The 18,773-nt window shown below is 46.6% G+C and overlaps 1 protein-coding gene across 2 annotated transcripts in view; it reads right to left on the minus strand.

The window, feature by feature from the left end:
* The window catches only part of ERI3 (ERI1 exoribonuclease family member 3), a 136,558-nt gene extending 118,280 nt beyond the window's left edge, over positions 1–18,278 (minus strand). Inside the window, exons 1-2 of one of the 2 annotated variants that reach the window (XM_075039292.1) lie at positions 18,175–18,180; positions 8,168–8,442 (exon numbers count right to left, since the gene is read on the minus strand). In XM_075039292.1, the coding sequence (XP_074895393.1) occupies positions 8,168–8,419 (252 nt within the window). In that variant the 5' untranslated portion in view covers positions 8,420–8,442; positions 18,175–18,180. Of the gene's footprint in view, positions 1–8,167; positions 8,443–18,174; positions 18,181–18,200 lie in introns of those variants that run through there. The other variant, XM_075039291.1, reaches the window with a different exon arrangement.
* Positions 18,279–18,773: the final 495 nt, after the last annotated feature.

The following is an 18,773-nucleotide window of genomic DNA, read 5'->3' on the forward strand; positions in this document are numbered from 1 at the left end:
TGGCTCTTATTTCCAGGTGCTTCCTTACAACTGTGAGGGTGAGGGACCATTTCTCTTTCTTTAATAGAAGCTGAAATTCCCATCTAATCACATGCCTCCAGGAGCTGGAGCTTTAAGAGAGACATCTAGTCCATGCACCTGCCTGAGGGCAGCATCACCTCCCCCTAAATAATTTCTGACTTTGTCTAGGCTGTTTTTACAGACTCCAATAAGAGAGACTCACATGCTCCCCAGGCACTCTACCCTCCTGTTTCATTAGTCTTATCATTGGAAAGTTTTTCCTAATGTCTAATCAGAATTTCCCTTGCTGTTGTTTAAATTCATGACTGCTCTTCCTACCCACAGCGGACGCAGGCCAGAACATTGCCTTTCTCATTTTTGCAACAGAATACCTCATCTTACATACCCCTCTTGTCACTGCACTAAACACAACCCCAATGCCATCCAGCCTGCACTCACAGTTGTATTTTGCAGACCCCTGGTCACACTCACTGTTTCTCTTCTGCACCCTCTCGAAATAGTCTCAATTTTTTTTTGCAGTATGGAATCCAAAGTGAAGCACCTCCTCAGCTGAGGTCCCTTCTTACAGGGCCAAGAAAAGGAGGATCCACATGTCTTGCAAATGACATTTCCCCTCTACATTTATCACTGTGATCTTTGGGGCTTCTTTCCTACCTGCCATTGTACCTGAAGTCTTGACAGGTGGCTTACAACCCTTGTCCTGCCATCCTGAACAAAACTGTTGGTAGTGATTTGCTCCCAGGCTAGTTCCTGCCTCTCACCTTCAGCATCATCTTACCTGCCAAAACCCACAAAGCTATTTTGATCTTTCCAGCAGCACCCAACATCAAGAGTAAGGCACAACCTCCCTCCTCTTTCCACACCTGGGATGAGAAGTATAGACCAACAGACATCAACACCTCAACTTCTTTCTTCAAGCACTACTGACATATATTTAACCACCCAGAAAATCTCCACCGACACAGCCAATAACAATTCAAGCTTGACAGTTTGGGGGAAGTTTAGTACTCAAACCACGTTAAAAACAGCACACACACATTTCCAAATACTACCTTTCCATTGTAAGATGACAACTAACTATATTCTTTTTCATGTCCACTCCTTTCTACCGCAGGCAACCAGCCTGTGCAGTCCTTGCTGCAGAATTATCAAATCATTTCAAGACTCAACCTCTTCACCTGATATTGAGCAGCACAAATGATCAATGTTCCCAGCAACACTAAAACATCTGGGATGGGTAGAAAGGGCACGCTAGTGCATGTAAATGAACACCCAGGGTTTTACAGACATCACAACTAGCTGCTTGTGACAGAGCATTTCTGCCTGGCAGAGAGGAACTAAATAACATAACGAAGAGCTATTTTGCCAGCTAACAAGCGCATAGACCAACAAAGACAACACAGGGATGGTTGCACAGCCAGCTTGGCACAAAGGGGAAGAAAAGCACAAGGCTTAGGCACGTCCTGTGCCCTTCTCACCAAAAGAGCTGAGCTGCGCTTTCTCTTTATCAGGAAGGTTTTGTTCAAAACTAAGAAAAGACCACCTTAACACAGCAAAGACCATTCCCCAGGAACCACAGCAGCCTGAAAAGTGGCGTCCTTGTGCAGTGCTAGATAGATGCCACACTGTGGAATAATACTGCCTGTTTTTAAAACATCATTCTGGGAGGGATGCAAAATACACCCCCTGCCTCAGAGGCTGCAAAAGAGCAGCAGGCACACACTGATCATCAGCGACCGTACAGGGCCATACACACGGCAGGACAAGCGCAGCGAATGTACAAACCTGTGGCAACCGTTTCCTTCACTTCAGAAATGCACGTGGTGTGAATATTTCCAGCAGCACACGTTATCCTCATCAGCGGCTTTACGGAGAGGCGAACAAACCTTTAAACACGATACAGCAGACTTGCACATTCCTGAGCTAGCTGGATCTTTTCTTTTCAGGGTGACTGCCGCTCAACTACTTTCTGCTGTAACAACAAGTCTACTTAACTTTGCAACTTGTCACTTAAACGATGTGTAATGTTTGCACAGCTAAGGATACAGCGTTCAAACAGCACAGGTGGGGAATTGCACGCCGGGATGCATAACTGATGTGGGGTCTCCACACGCTGCGAGGGAAAGGGCAACATGACTGATTGCTTTAGAGTAGTCATCTCATCGGCCTGTCAATAACCAGCCGAAAGCTAAGCAGGTTGGGTCAGGTTAGGACTGCAGCAATTGGCCACCTGAGTGCCTTGGTATTTTAGGCTTGTTGCTATAATAATGCTGGGTTTATATCTTTAAATAAGAAATTGCTTTGAATTTTTTTTTCATACATCAGATGTCTTGCCTGGTGGTCTCGTGGTTGTGCTCTCCAGGAGATTTGGGTTCAGTAACTGTTCATGTTCTCTAGCTCATCGGGTTTTAAATAAATACAGCTAATTCTGTTGCCTGAAGCCATAACCCACCCTGTCAGATTCATATGGGTCACAGCAAGGTTGTCCCCACTTACTGGGAGAACGAGGGAGGTCTCCAAGGCAAAACGACTGCCATGGAGAATGCAGCTTTTGAGGGTTACACCACACCTGGTGTCTCAGACTCTGCAGAAGCCTCTCCGAAATGCTGGTCTTCTCCCTACATCTTTTAAAATAAAGACATTATCCTCCATATTGGTCAAAATAAGATTTCACAACAGTCTAACAGAATTGCAAAGAAGCACATGACATACAGAAAATATGATTATAAAAGAATGGCATCTCTTTAATTTCAGATGCACCTTGCAGGATGTTGAGCTATGGATATTCATGTGCTCTCTGCAAAATTTTTAACTGTTCAGAGGAACTAGCTACAAGGCCTCAAAAAGTTTTTTCAAAAGATTGTTCAAAAAATTAACGCAAACAGAAAAATCCATCTGAAACAGCTTTTACATGAACTATTCCCTGTCACTCTAGGAACTTAAAGCATTCCAACATAAAATGAATGGCATAACAATAGCCATAATTGGCAAAGAGATCATAAATATTTTTTTTTAACTTACTTTTAGTAAAAAGAAAAGACTTTAAGTCACTGTGTTACATGCATGTTTAATGGCATTCCTCTAGAAACAACACTGTAAGAAGCTGAATTGAGAACGAGGTATTTAAAACTACACCCAAGCCTAAACTGCATGAAGACAGGTAATTGCAGATTAATATTCCACTGTAATACTTATGCACAAGAGTGCTGTGTTAAAGTTGCCATGGGAAACAAGCTTGAATTTCTTCACTTTTCAGCAATTCACGATCATCCTTAATAAAGGTTTTGGCAGGTGATTTCTAATGCACTGAGCTTTACAGCCACACAAAAACCATGCAAGAAGAAAGCTGCTACGCAGCGACGTCTAGATAGAACAGGCAGGCACATCTCCATTATCCACCTCTGGGCAGGATTGTGACAATCTCCGTTACGGTGTGAGCCACCTTCTGCATTCCCATCGTGGCCTTCAGCTAGGATTGCCTTGATACAGGCTCCACAGAATACCGTTTGAAAAGCGCACAGAAGATGCCTCGCAGTGGACCAGCAGTCCCTCCATAACCTCCTCCTGCAGCAGGTTTGTGATATCAGGGACATATTCCTCCTACAAAGTCCTCTGAGCCTAGGCCACAGCTCCCAGGGTGGCTTGCCTATCCCCTATCTACTCACCCCGAGCAGGGAGCTTGGCAGGGACTGCACATCTGTTGCTACGGCCTAAATTTGGTGGAAATCAACATCCATTCCCATTACAAGGTCAGTCTATAAATCACAGTATCTCGGGAGCAGAGACACATCATTCAGTTGTCCCTGCCATGGGAACGAGACCATGGGCAGAGCAGTTCAGGCGGCGGAGAGACAGCGATCATTGCAGCCACTGCAGCTGCACCGGCCCGCGACTGCGAGCCAGAAACACAAGACGGATGTTCAGGGGAAAACATCTTTAATGCTTTTCTACACTAGCACTCAAGGAAACACAGCCTGAACCCAATTTAACCTTGTCAAGCACTTGTACATAATATTATCTTACAGAAAGACTGGCTCCCATGTGTTAATATGCTTTTGCCCATCAGGAAATATACTATGATCATCCAGATCTGTTTGTACACTTAAAAATAAATTAGTAACTGAGCTAATACAGTTATAAGCTATATGAATAGCTTATTCATAGTCTCAGTGTTTACTGGTTTTATGTTAAAATGGTGAGTGATGTTCTGTATTTATTAGCATGTCCAGTTTCATTTGACAGTAATTATAATTAAAAATTCCCCCCAAATAACTATCAAAATGCAGGCTAAACAAACTTGAAATATGTAGGATACACTAAAGAAAAATATCAAGATATTTTTGTATTTAAAATGTGCTGTTTAAGAGAACAAGGAAAGTATTGTCTGTAATCGATTTATTCTTCCATCTCTGGTCACAACCTTTTTTGGCAATGAGAAGATCTGAACATTTCATACCTTCCTCTTACATAGAGTTTGGAAGAGGTAAATTTCTAATTCCCAACTGATTATCAAATTTGAGTGAATCTCAGACACTGAAGTCAAGTACCTGAAAAAACTGACATAAAAAAAGCAACTTCCTCACTACCAAAAGCTCATTTAGCAGCTTAGCAACTCCTAGGTCCAGTTCTTTCGTCAGGTCAGGGGTCTGATACTCTTTTACACTTCAGGCAGCAGACATACAAAGCTTGAATTTTATTTGTTTTTCATTTAAGTGGCTTTAATAGATTACAGTAGAGATTAACATCCTATGTAGAAGCCTAATTTCAAATTCAGCTTTGAACAGATCTAATTTCTACCTTCAGACTTGTTACATTTAAACAAAAATCATTGCTTTTCATCCACTCTGCTGAAGTTGAAGGCAAGACACTTGGCTTGCTGACCAAAAGAGGCACACCCACTCACTGCATTAATAAAATAAGGTTACAGCCAGCCACAGATCTGAGCCTGGGGAGCTCCTTAACACAGTCACTGAAAGCACTGACCACCATAAACACTGGTGTATGCAAGGACAAAAGGACAAAAGAGCGAGACTCCCACTTATTAATGCATCTTCTCTTGTGTAGCTAAAGCACCATATGTACCCGGCTCTACAGGCTGACAGCGTATAAAAGCAGCAGGTACTTACAAACTCTTAGCAGAGAGCAAAGGAAAAAAAAGTCAGGGTTAGAGCTGAAAAATGAAGCACACTACCACCGCTGTGGTCCGAGGTCCACTGACCTCTGCAGAACAACAGCTCCCACCTGACCCCACTGGGCTTTGGATCAAATTCCAAATGCACAAGGTGAGCTTTAAAGAGATGCAAGGGGCCAGCCATAAACATCCCTTACTGCCAACTCCTACTGACCTTTGGCTGGCTAAAACACTACATGACACAGACTATGCCTCTATTCTTTCAGGTTTTCCCATCTATCCATCCAGGCAGTGCAGTTAAACCCTCCACCTTCTTTTCTCTCCGGGATGGCCTCATTATTTATAAATACATCAAAAAAACCCATAAAACTAAGCTGCTGCTTTGTGCATATAAACATATGCTTTGATTTAGGGGCATATCTGTTGAAAGCCATCAGAAGTCAGGACTGCAAGGATGCTACCATTCCTCTGTGGGTGTAGGGCAGGGAACATGAAGGACCCTCCATGCCCAACCCAGAAGTGGTAAAGCAAAGGGCAACAGCCAGGAGGAACTCAGCCAGCGGTCCCAGCCTCTGCAGCCATGATGCAGACAGCTTCCCAGGGGAATACCACTGTCCTTGACCCTCCTTGATCCCCATTATGGAGGCCATACCACGAGACCTCAGAGAGCGACTGGGCAGCATGAAAGGGAATGGAAATGAAGGAGTCTTCAGGGCTCCCAAATGAGCATGAAGGACTTCCCCAGGGATAAAGCCAGCGAGGCTGCTGGTTGCAGAAGAGCACAAGTAAATACAGTGGGAGGGGGAGCAGATGTGGCAGTCACACACCTTAGTGTAGATAAAAAGATAGCTCTTTCAGTAGTTTCTGGTAAGAAGCCAGAATATTTTGAAGAGCAGTTAGTGAGAAATGTTAAGTGTGCCGCACGGTGGCAAATGTGCTCTGCAAGACTTTTAGGCTGAGCTGGCTGAATTTACAGCTATGCCTACCCACTTAAAGTAACCTGGATCACAGCTTAGCTCTGTGCGTGCAGCCTCCTCACCAAATCCCAATGCATTTGAATTTCATTGTATCTAGGCTTCTATTTTGCAGGTATTAAAACAAAAGTAGAAAAAGGATCAGGATCACAGCGAAGATCAGCAGCTGACCATTCTTAGCTCCCAGGCCTGTCCTCAGTCCAAACCTCCAAAACCCACCTGCCACTGCTCCAGTGAAAGATCCTGCCACTAAAACCTTGCACAAAACATTGCTGAAATACATGGCACAGTTTGCTCACCATGACACACCGCCAAGCAGTGAAGAGGATAAAAGCCATGCTGGTCAGCAAAAAGGTAAGATGTAGGTAGGGGCATCAACTAAAGTCTAATTTTATAAAGTTGCCTGACTCTGGCAGGCACCTTCAGCCTTTCCAGCTACAGCGAGTGATTCCCATGTAGCAAAAGCCATTTGTTTATTTGTCAAACTAATATGTTGGTGAGGATATGAGGGACTGACAGCCCTTTCCACGCACAGTATGATGTAGACAGGCACTAAACACAGCAGACTGGAAAAACAACACTGAAGAACATCTCCACCTTAAAGGTGCTATCTCACCAACAAAATATATAGCAGATCTGCATTGGCCCAGACCATTACTTTCCCTGGCAAGGACTTGGGGACAAAGCTCCTTAAAACAGTAGTAATCATATTCCACTCATGCTCCTTTTTACTGCTAGCTGTAAACTAGCTCCACATGCATCATGGTTTTGCATCAAAATGTGCACAGACCAAACCCATACCCAAAGGGACAAGGTAGATCCAATTTACAGCTTTGACAGGTCTGTGCACCCGAGGCAGAGCGTGCAGGAAATAGCCTGACATCTCACTTGGAGAGTGGTTAAGACCCTGCTAGCAGAACTGGATGCAGAGCTACAACAGCCTCCCACAAAGACCCAGCAAAAGAGCAGGGAATTTGCTGTCCATTTTTCAAGAAACACGAGAAGCAGGCGGCACTCACCAAGGCACTACTGAGGAAGAGAGAAGTCAAGTTTGATCCTGACTTGCAGCATCCCTTTGACAGGACAAGCCCAAGGGAAACCACAGCTGCACTGGGAAACGAACACACTGTATGGAGTCACTTCAGTAATGAGATACCACACTGAAAACCGCTTAGCCTTTACTATATTCGAAACAAAGCAAACGGAAGTTATTCTGACCCAATGCATATATTACCAGCAATACCTGTAAGAGGCCAATTGCTTGGCAGAGGAGGCTGAGAAGTCCAAGTTCAATTTAGAGACTCAGAAATTCTGTTTTGTTTGTTACCAACCCAATATCAGTGTGGGGTTTTTTATTTTTTAGCATGGTTTTCTTATTTAAATGGAAAACTTAGGCCCATCCTGCTGACAACTGAAAATATATTTACTAATATGCTCTACACTACTATGGAAGAACTGTCTGCAGAAAAACCTCTGTACTTCACCTGGATCTCTGTATGTCTCAAGTGGTAGGACACTGGAAGACCTCTCTGAAGCTGAACTCTTCCTGTCTCATTACACTCCAGAGTTAACACCCAGGCAAGATAACTTCATCAAGATCAGATAGCTCCAAACTATTGTCTTTCTCTACTTGGAAACACCACTATGTTGCACATATTCATGTGCCAACATGCCTTTTTCCTTGCAGAACCAACAAGGCTGCCATGAGTACTCTACTAATGGAGGTTCTCAGCCAAAAATTTTTAGACCCTCACCAGTTCAGGCAGATGACAAGCATACATGACAAAGATGCTTTCAATTACACATGAATTGTCACTTCCTTGGTGGAAATCAGGCTCCTTCATTTCATTCCCACCGAATGGTCCTGACATTGCTCCTGAGAGAGCAGGTGACTGGTGAGAGCCCTGGAGGACCAGCAACAGAAAGGAGGCGGGACAAACCAGAGAAAACGAGTGAGCCAGCACTGTGCTTTTTCCTTCCACCTCTCAGAACAGCTGCAGCAACTTGCAAGGGGATAATTTCAACAGGATTGACTATTTACCTGAGGATGAATCTGTGGTTTATCACACGTAGCCTCAAAATCCAGCACTAAGAAGTAGTGATATCTCTGTGGAGGGAAGGATGACATTGCTGCCATGGAAGCTCCAAAGCCGTGGGACGCCAGTTTCCTGCTTACGATGGAGCTGTACCCTTTGAGAACACCAGCCCGGAGGAGGGAGCGCACAGCTTGTCTTGCCCTTGGAAGTAAGTTTTGGGGAAACTTTGCTGCTCCAGTATGGAGGAGTGCTATCATTGAACATCCAGAGGCATCTGAAACTGAAGACAGACTCACGTTACTCATGCACACGTACATCTCATCTCTGCTAGTATCTCTTCATGGTCATCCTCTGACAGGGATTTCCTCTGTGCTTCCCAGTGGAGGTTCCAGCATCACAAACCTGAAATAACACAGTGACCTGCTCTAAGCACAACAGATGACATCTGGACCGAGCTCAAGGTGTCCAGAATCACAGGCAACTGGAAATTAACCTCTGTAAGTGGCTCTAAATTAAGAACTGAGACACACAACAGTCATGGCTCCAGGCACCAGATCACACCCCCCTGCTGAACCTTATCATAGCAGTACACAAAACAAATCACTTAAAACATAAAAATCTGATCTAAACCCCATTGACATTTCTGAGGAGGCCTTTGGTCTTTTCACATGCAATGCAACTTCTGATACATGGTAGGAATTGAATACAGCAATACACATATCAACACTACAACCCATACAAACAGCTTGGCCCTGAAACACCTGTTAGTTGCACCAAACCCTCCCATTTCCATTACAAATCCATGTCTGGCGGCTGGAAGGCTCCTCCCCAGGGAAGTTCTCATTTGCTCCGTGTACTGCAGGAACTGTAAAATGCAAGCAGGACTCTCTAGGTTACAGTCTCCCTCCCAAACAAACCCCTCACCCAGCCATCACCTTCTGATGCTTTTATTTAACAAATGCTATTTAATAAATTACATTTTCCACATGAGACTACCTGGATTTCCCCTCCCTACGCTTTTTCTTTTAAAACATTGCAGGAAAAACTTGACAGGACTGTCACTGCCCAAGGCGAGTCAGCCTCAGGGCTGTTAATAGATTTATTGGGATGAGAGTTCAAGCCCAACTCACGGAGGTGTTACATAGCTGGGTAGAGTGACTGATAGCAAAACAGGTGAATTGAAGCAATCCAGTCCTCTCGAACAAGGATATGAGTACCCCCTCTAACTCTGTGTGTGTATATATATATATATACATACACACACACACACCTCGCTACATAGATATTTAAATCCATCCCCACAGTTGGTCCCACCGCTCGTGGCTCCGGGCAAGAGCTCCATTGCACCACGTGCCCCCCACCCGCCTGGTTTCCACACCCAGCCTCCCCACGCCTGCGCTTACTTTTCGCTCTGTGAAAGGCTGGATGCGCCCACTGCCACACATGGAGCCGAAACGGGCAAGGCGAAACGGAGGACTCGCCGCCCATGAACAAAGTCACTGTTTGCACAAAAGACAGCGTTTGCTCTCTCCCATCCGTTAGTCCGTCAGGTAAATAATGCACGTGCCAAAACACACACTTAATGAGGTAAATAATATGCCTCGAATAACGGCTAAATCTGTATTTACCTGCGAGACCAGAGAAACTCGGAAGGACCAGATTAGGAGATAATTGCAGCTAAGCAGGTTGTGTGCTTCGAGTAAACATGCATTTGGTAACCTTCCCTTTTCAAGGTTTTGAGTGAAAGGCAAAAATCAAAGGAGCTGAGATGTTTAACACTGAGTCCCTGCCCACGCTGCCAACTCCATGGCGTAAATGCATCTCCACCTTGTGGCTTTCACATTTTGGGGGGCTGCTTGCTTTATTCAAGCAGTGTGCCAGGGAGCAGGTACCCAGAAAACTGAAAACTCAAGTTACAAAACCATAATGGAGAGCCCAACATTGCATTTATTCTAAAGGGGCTCAGTTCTACCTATTGCTTTTCCATCCACAACTTTTACTGTCATTAATAAATGCATTACAGCCAAATAGAAGTTAGCTATATTCACTTCTAACCTGCACCAGATAAGAGATATTTAAGGTATACGTGCTTTAAATCTTCAAGCTACTGGCTATGAATCTAAAGGCCCATCACAGCAAATATAGTATCTCAGAATAAAGCAGCTTGTAAGTTAGTTGCGGTAAAACCTGGTCTTTAGCCTGCTGCATAAAGTAAAATATACAGTTGGAGTGGGGGAGGCAGGCAGGCTCCAACCCCTAAATCAAACACATGCAATAAAACATACATTATCCACCCACACAGAGCAAGATCAGTACTTCTCTAATGTATCTTAACTGGCAAGATTAGGGCATCAGACGTAAACCCCATGAATCTTCAGGCTGGCCCGCACCATGCACAGCTGTGCAGAGGTTCCCGAGCCACTGAGTCCACACAGCAAAGGTAAACCGGCCATCTCGGCAGGATTCAGGCATGTCACCACGCAGACACAGCAGCACCACTCCAGATCCCAGAAGGTCTGTGTCACACACATACCATGGCACATCAGCAGAGGGAAATAACAGTCAACATCTATCTAGTGCCTGTTTACACTAACAACTTCTGCAGGTGGTCCATGTCAAACGACAGGACAGGCTCCTCATCCTAAAAGCAGCCTTCCTCCCCACTCTCCCAGGTAGCAGAAGGAGCAACAAAGCTCCAAACAAAGGTGTGCAAGTGGGGTATTGCATGCTGATTCCCCTACACAGACAGCATACAAATAAGAGCAACCCCACTGCAAACTCTGCACCTTCAGCCCAATGAAGTTTTAACTGCGTGTTTACCCAGCCACTGCTCGAGGTGCCCTGGGAAGACCTCACATCATCTTCTTTGGCAAGGTCAGAGTGCCTCAGAGCACAAGATAGCTGGTGAGCAAACACACTTTATTAGAAGTCATGTAAAGCATTCAAAACGGCTGTGACAATGCAAGGCACTAGTAATTATCCCGTATTTTTTTCCAACGGTCAACAATGCAAGCAACACAGCTTCAAAAATTAGAAACCCGGCTCTATCCATATAAATCCACATGTTCAGTGATTCCATTTCCAAACCTACGTAAAACACCACATATATATTTCTTATGCACACAGGTTCAGATTATAATCTCAGACAGCGCAAGCTGTCACATCACATCGCATTCAACCTTACTGGGTTAATATTTCATATCACACAGCTCCAATTCCTTACACAGATATGTATGAAACATAACGGGACCACGAACTGAGGCTGGACCTCAGGAATTATTTTGACAGATTGTACACAGACCTAGGAAAATGTGACAGCACTTTACATTTGCAACACCCAATAACACGGGAAATGGCCACGTGTGGTGGGCTTCGGCTGGAAGATAAAGTTCACGTTATGTGCTGTATAACAGCGGGTGCCACACGTGACATCACCAGCTATAATCAGCAACTGTCTTTTAAAAATAATTTAAAAAAAATTAAATCTCTGGACATCAGCTGCAGGTAACAGGACAAGCTCAGGCTGACTACAGCTCTCACTTGTTAGTGGTCCAAGCACACGATACTAAAGCACGACAGTTTGATTACCAGCAAGTAAGGAAAGCCAGGAGAAAGCCAAGCGCCAGCTGTAGCTGCCGGCTTGCCAGGGGCCCCACCGAGCGCAAAACAGAGAATCTGCACCGGTGGCTGTCACGCTCCAGGCTTCCCACCGGGGAAGCTGCTTAGGGGCAACCACAAGCAGCAAGGAACAAGATGAGGAACTCCCACCACGTGAAGAACACTGGTGACAAAAGCCAGCAGGGCATTACAAGTGCTCTCCCCCACTTGCGGGACAGCCTCAAAGCCACATACAGAGATGTGCACCACGCAAGTTGCAGAGGATTCAAATTCATAACGATGAGACAAATTAGCCTAGGAACTTGAGCTTAATGGGCTCTTTGCACATAACATTAATATTTACTTTTTACAACCACATCTAATTAAAATCACCTGGCAGCAAGAGAAGGCATAACTTTAACAGCTTGCCTTTAACCCCAAAATATTTCACTTCACTGTCCAGTTTGATAAGCTGAGGTAGGGAGGGGGCAAGGCGACAAAAAACTAAGTTCAGGTTGGAGGGGTCACCCAAGAAATGATATGTTTTACAAGAGCCAGTGTTTACACGTTAGATTACTTTGTTACAGCAAACAAAAAAGTAAAGTTTGTCATAAACAAACAAAAAAACCCCGACACTAATCTAAAGGACAAGACAAACTAAAATTAAAAAATAAAAGCAAGCAAGCTTTGGGAGTCATACGCTTCAGTTCATTGCCTGTGTAAAGCCTGGGTAGGGGCAGCTGTGACTCCTGGCCTCCTACAGACAACTGAACTCAAGGCTAGAGCAACCAAAACCAATCCAAAATGTAAGTCAGGTTTGTCTTATTTTATTAAATTATAAATATAAAGAGTAAAAAGATAGGGTAATAAAGATGCTTTTTGTAGAACAAAATTGCATACATTTAGCAACACCTGGAGCAGAGTATAACAAAAAAATGCAGGACTTCCATTTTGGTAGCCATTCAAATGCATACTCAGAGGTCAAATGTGAGCCCATATTTCAGTTGTGTGAAGATATAACTGAAGAACAATAGAGATAACTATTTTTTTTTAAATCAACCTTAACCTAAGCCCAAATATTTCATTAGATGAACTACAGTCCAAAAATGACAGCACCTGGCTAGCCTGCAAGGCAGGAAATGAGAGACTATGAACAAAACCAGCTTATCCACTGTCACCATCCAAACTTGCAAAAAAAAATATACATAAAGTAAAACAAACAACAAAACACAAAGATTTTGGAACCGTTTTAATAATGTAACATAATTTTAGACAGGTAAATTTGCTTTTTTAATTTGTTAACCTCACAGTATCATCCCTTGAACATGAATCCAGTACAATTCCATGGTTGCACTCCCTTCACTTTTGGTTGGGGTTTGTCTCCAGCACTGCTAGACAACCAAGCCCATGTTTTGGAAAATTTGTAATGTAACTTTCCCAAAGCACTGCCATGGGATGCCTATATGCTGTCCCATCGTTACTCAGCTCAGATACAACTTGGCATCAATCATTTTGTTTTTACAGCGCTCCGCAATCGCACCCAGCCTCTTCCCACTAGAGATGAAGAGGACCCTGTTCTCAAGAACTTACAGTCTAAAATTAGATGCAATACAACAAGTGAGGGTAACAGCAGAGAAGAATGAGGGTTACAGGAGCAAAGTCAGGCAACCGCTCATCCGGGAGATACGTGCATCTTGGTAGTTCAATTAAAAAAAATAATTCACTCTATATAGGCACCAGCTTCCCTCTATATGGCCATTATGGAAGAGATAAGTGAACACAGAAAGGGTTGACTAAAGGATGGAGGGCGCTCTCGGGTTAAGGAAGGTCTCTCCCGTTTCTTGAGCTCATTCTTCCCGCTGCATTCCTTGGCTGATATGTCAAAGGCACCACCAGATATGTCAGCTATGTCAGAGCACCAGAATCTCTTCCATTGTGACATCACAGACGCGATGGCTTGTGAGATCACAATGAGCAAGGCCGAAGGCGCTGATTACTTAGGGAAGCACTTGCTGGGGCTATCGCACCCTATGAGGCTGGGAAACAAACACATCTCAGTTCACTTGACAACACAGTGAAACCCGCACAAGACTCCACACCGCCAGGACTCAAACTTGTCTGAACAGACCACCCAGAAGCCGTCCCAAAGATGCACAGTACAATTCCACTCCAATTTTATCAGGCCACCTCTGCTAGGCAACCCACTTTTGTCAGCTCCTTGACTGGTCTCCTAAGACAGGCTTTGCTGTGTATTTTTAAACCTCCTCCAAGAGTAACTGCAGACAGGCAAACAGGTCTAAGCTGGAGTCTGAAGAAGTTCCACACAGTAAAGGACTGGTCATTTAGAGGAAATGTAGAGGAAGGAAACAACAAAAATTAAAACAAAGCAGCAACAACAGAGATGTATACAGCAAAAGACTGGAAAGTCACAGTGGAAGAGCAGATTTGGTATTAAGGAAAAGAATGGTTGCAGAGGATCAGACCAAGAATCCTCTAGCCCAGTCTCTCGCCTCTGCGTGGGAGTCATAAAGAAAATGCGCCAGGGTGGAGCTACACAAAATGGGGGTAACCAAGCCAATAGGTCTGGGAGGCCAAAAGGAGGCAGGCCCGTCCTTCCCTCTCAGTCTTACTCTCCTGCTGATTTCCCTACACCAGTTCCTGAGCTTGTCTGGCCCCTCTGTGAGCCAATTCAACCACAGGAACCTATAAAAGGACTAATGTAGCCAGAATAAAACACAATTAAAACAAGATAGTTTCCTGCTGGTTTAGTGAGACGAATCAGCTCGGGGTCAGGCTGGATGAGTGCCAAAGCTCAAAGGAGAGGATGGGCCCACAGAAGCAGGAGGAAGATGAGCCGCTGGGAGCTGTTGGTCAGCTCAGCCGCTCACCCAGCCACGTACTCAGACCAGGATACGTACACCTGGGATGGCGTGGCACTTTGCAGGAAATGGAGAAGGTATCTTGGCTCTAGCAGCATAAACACATAAAACTTGAAGTCGGAAAGCCCATCGGACCATCCTGTCTGAACCTCATGTAATGCTGGCCATAAAGTTTCCACTTCATTACTCCTGAATTGAGCCCAAAGGCTTGAACACCTTTCAGAAAAGTTTCTGGCCTTGAATTGCAGCATCAAGTATGGAGGCTCCCCACTACCTTCAGACAGCTCGTTCCAATGGTCAATCTATTCGCTGTCAAAAAATAACACATCTTAGTTTTCATTCATACTTTCCCAGCCCTGGTCTTTGGAGCAAGTTCTGAAATTTATGGCATTTCAGTGCCCTCAATCCACAGCAGAGCTCCTAGTGCCAGGAGTAAGAGATTTGTAGCTACTACGCTTCTAGTCAGTAAAAGCTACTATCACATATTGGCCTAATTTAGTGGAAAGGAGACGTAGCAGGCCACCCTTTGTTTAATGGAATCTAGCACGCATAATTACTTGATTTTCATACACATGAATGCCACAGTTGTTCACACCACTTATACAGCTGCACACCTTCGTTATCTGAAAAATGAACTTGAAGGTTAACACCCGAGAGTGCCAAATAAATCTCAGCGTGGATTCAGGGAGACAACACTTGCATTGCTCAATACACTGGTTGCTTTTGATCTTCACAAATGAACTCCAAAAGTATTAAAAAAAAGTCTGTATTCTGTTAAAGCTCTGTCCTGGTAGACAGGCAAATGCTCCAAGCAAGGCAGCAGCTACAGTGGGGCATGGTTTCCACACAACCCAGTCTCAGTGAGCCTGGAAAACCAGCCAGAGAAGATGTTGACCATAACACTCAACCACAAAAAAAACCCAAACAAAAAAACCCAACTGTAACAAATACAGCTGAAATTAAAAAAAAAGAGGATTTTTTTTTTTTTTTTGGTTGGGAGTGAAGTATCTTTACCTGCATAATGTATCTGGAGAGAATGCAACTCCTCAGGTGGCATTTGGCCAACACAGGTAACTTCTCTTAGGGGAGAGAAAAGTTGCCAAATGGTATCTAGCAGCAACAGCCAGCACCTCTGCTCTAGGTTACGCTTTGAGAGCCACAACTTGTTCTCTTCTCCCCTCATCTGCCTGCTTGCCATTGCACCATACTGATATATTAGCTCAGCCCTACTAGTGTAAAACACCAGAAGTCTCCGCAATGACCACTTCCAGCAATAACACGTGCTTCAGATCCAAGGACAGACTTGTGACAAATGCATAGTTGCTTAATAGCCTTCAGTGTTCTCCTATAAGTACAGTCAGAGTGGCTGGTCCTACACCGTTTACCTGAACTTCACCAGACCTGCACTCTGCAGTCTTGAGGCCCTTTACTGGAGGTGGCTACTGGATTGATACTCAGGGAGAGTCAAGTGCAAAAACTTAACACATTTAAGTCTCTTCCAGAGCTCCATTTCCAAAATTTAAGGGGGACGCAGGGGGTGAGGGAGAATAAATAAAAATCAAGGCCTACCAAAGTTAGCAGAGCCAAAACAAGACAAGCACCAGAACAGCTGTAATCGGGCCTCCTAAAGGAATCAAGTCAAGTATCTCTCAACTGCAGACCAGAAACTTTAGGTCATATTAGTGTATACTCAATCCAAGGACTTCTTTATTTAGCATCAAGCACATGAGCATTTTCTTTTTAATGCTTTAATGGGTTTCTTCTTTTGGATTTTGGTAACGGTCAAATCTGTCTGGCTTTTTTTTAAAAAAAAAACGAACAAAAAAAACCCCAACACACCATTCATGTGGAGCAACCCAAAGTCTGAGATGAACAAAAACCATAAAAGGGCCACTCTTTGAAACAAGACAGGCATTTAGTCCACACTATAAACTAACATGAAAATTCAATTGCAAAGGCCAGAATTCAGTACTTGAAAAGGGAAACAAAAATATCTGAAATCAAATTTCCCAAGCCCACAGACTGAAAAGTAACCAACTGGACTTCTAACACATTACTTATTTTAAGAACAATTCATTCTTGGAAATAAAAGTTCAAATGCCAACTTTAACATCAAGTGATATGAGATGCTACAATGTTGCAAAGAGCAACTAAAGGATAAAATAAAGTCAAGTTACCATTTAAAAAAAAAAAATCCTCAAACAACTATCTAACAGTATCTGATGGGACAAGTGCCTTTGTGATGTACCTGCCCGGAGCCCTGCGTACCTCATACTTCCTGAGGCACAGTACAAGCATTAACCTATTAGAAAACTTGCTGGTCCCTCATATCACTGTTGAAAGAATATTAAGAGTTCAGACTAAGCAGCAGCTGTCAATCCAGCCATTTCTGAAACCAGAAGCTCAATAAGGAAAGAGGTAAGTAAAAAAGTAGTAAAACAAACGTCAGACTTATTAGCAAACAGGCCAGCAATGACCATGTAAATCCACCAGACACAGGACTTGTAAAAGAGAGAACATAAGGAGTAAACGACAACACCTCTTCATGTATCTCAGTTTAGAAGAAACACCTGTAACGGCACAGCAGCAAGAAAAGAACAGGAGAAGAGATTCCTACTGCCAGTCAGGAAACAAGTAAACAGATCCTGCACTTCTAAGCCTTCTCAAGTTTACTTCAGTCGCAAGATCTGAGACAGGTGACCAGTTCAATCTCACAGGATAATAGAAAAACAGGAAAAAAAAAAATTAAAAAAAAAACCCCAACAAAAATCAAACCTCCTACTCCCCATCACCGCCGTCTATGAACCTCCACATCCCAAAAGGAACGTGAAAAACCCTCGTCGCTGCCGCCTCGCACTCACCCCGCGCACGCCCCCCGCTCCCCGGGGAGACACGTTCTTCCCCCTCCTCCAGCCCGAACAGCGACTGACCCCGCTCCGGCCGGGACCTGGGGGGGCCGCCGCCGCCGCCGCCCTCCAGACCTCCACCCAAGGCAGAGCCCGGGGAGCGGAGGGCCCGGCGGCCCCGAGCTCCACCAGAGAGGAGCCCGGGGCTCGGCGTCGAGCGGACGAGGCGCCGCCACGCCTGCCCGCCGCCGCCCCGCGCTCTCCCCTCGGTCCGGGGCCGCCCCCCCCCCGTCCCGTCCCGTCCCCGCCGGCCTCCCCACACCCCCGCCGCCGTCCGCCCCGCAGCCCGGCGCGCCGCTCCACATCCCCGGCCGCGGCCCGCCGCCCCGCCGCAGGCCCCGCCGCCGCGGGGGGCCAGGCCGCGCCCCCACCCCCCCCTCCCTCCCCTTTCCCCGGCTCTCCCCCACCCCCGCCCCCCGGCTCCGGGCCAGGCCTCCACCCCCCGCCCCGGGCCACGGCGGCCCCACGCCTCCGCCGGGCCTGCCGGGCCCCCGCGCCGGCCGGGCCCCCGCCGCGGCCGTGCCGCCGCCCCGCTGCCCGGCGGCGCCGTGCTCTCCCCCACCCCCCCCGCGGCGCGGCGGGGGCCGCCCCGGCCCGGCCCTCCCCCCCCGCCCCGCACACACTCCGCACCACGAGTCCCCAACACCGCCACTCACCTCCGCGCACTCTGACCCCCGACCCCGCTCTGAGCGGCAGCGCCGCCGGCCAACCGCAGCGCCGCCTGCCGCCGCCGGGGGCGGGGCTTCCTCCCCGCCGCGCCCCCTCGCGCAGCCGCCCGCCACCCGCCGCGGCGCGGGGCACGCTGGGACTTGTAGTTCGGCGCCGCCGCGCCGCCCCCCTCGCCCTGCCCCGCCGCGTGGCCGCGCCTCGACGCCGCCGCCGCCGCCGCCGCCGCCGCGCCGGGTCCCCGGGCGCCGGCCCGCGGTGGCCGCCCCTTCCCCTCCCCGCCGGCTCACCTCCTCCTGTCCCCCGGGGCCGCCCCTTGCTCGCCCCCCGTGGGGCCCCCAGCGCCACCTCCCCCCAGCCCCCGAGGCCTCCCCTCTCCGTTCCCCGCCCGGCCCCAGCGAGCCCAGCGTTGGGCTGTAAATGTCATATCACGCACGGGGGGAGTTCGCGTGGGCTGCAGCGGCGAGAGGGCACGTCCCCCGTGCCGGGGCGGCGCCGGCTGCGGGTGCGGGTCTCACCGGGGACCCCTCTGCAGGGGTCTGTCATGGCCCCGGCTGCTGCCG

This window comes from Buteo buteo, chromosome 10 (genome assembly GCF_964188355.1).
Source record: "Buteo buteo chromosome 10, bButBut1.hap1.1, whole genome shotgun sequence".
NCBI lineage: Eukaryota > Metazoa > Chordata > Aves > Accipitriformes > Accipitridae > Buteo > Buteo buteo.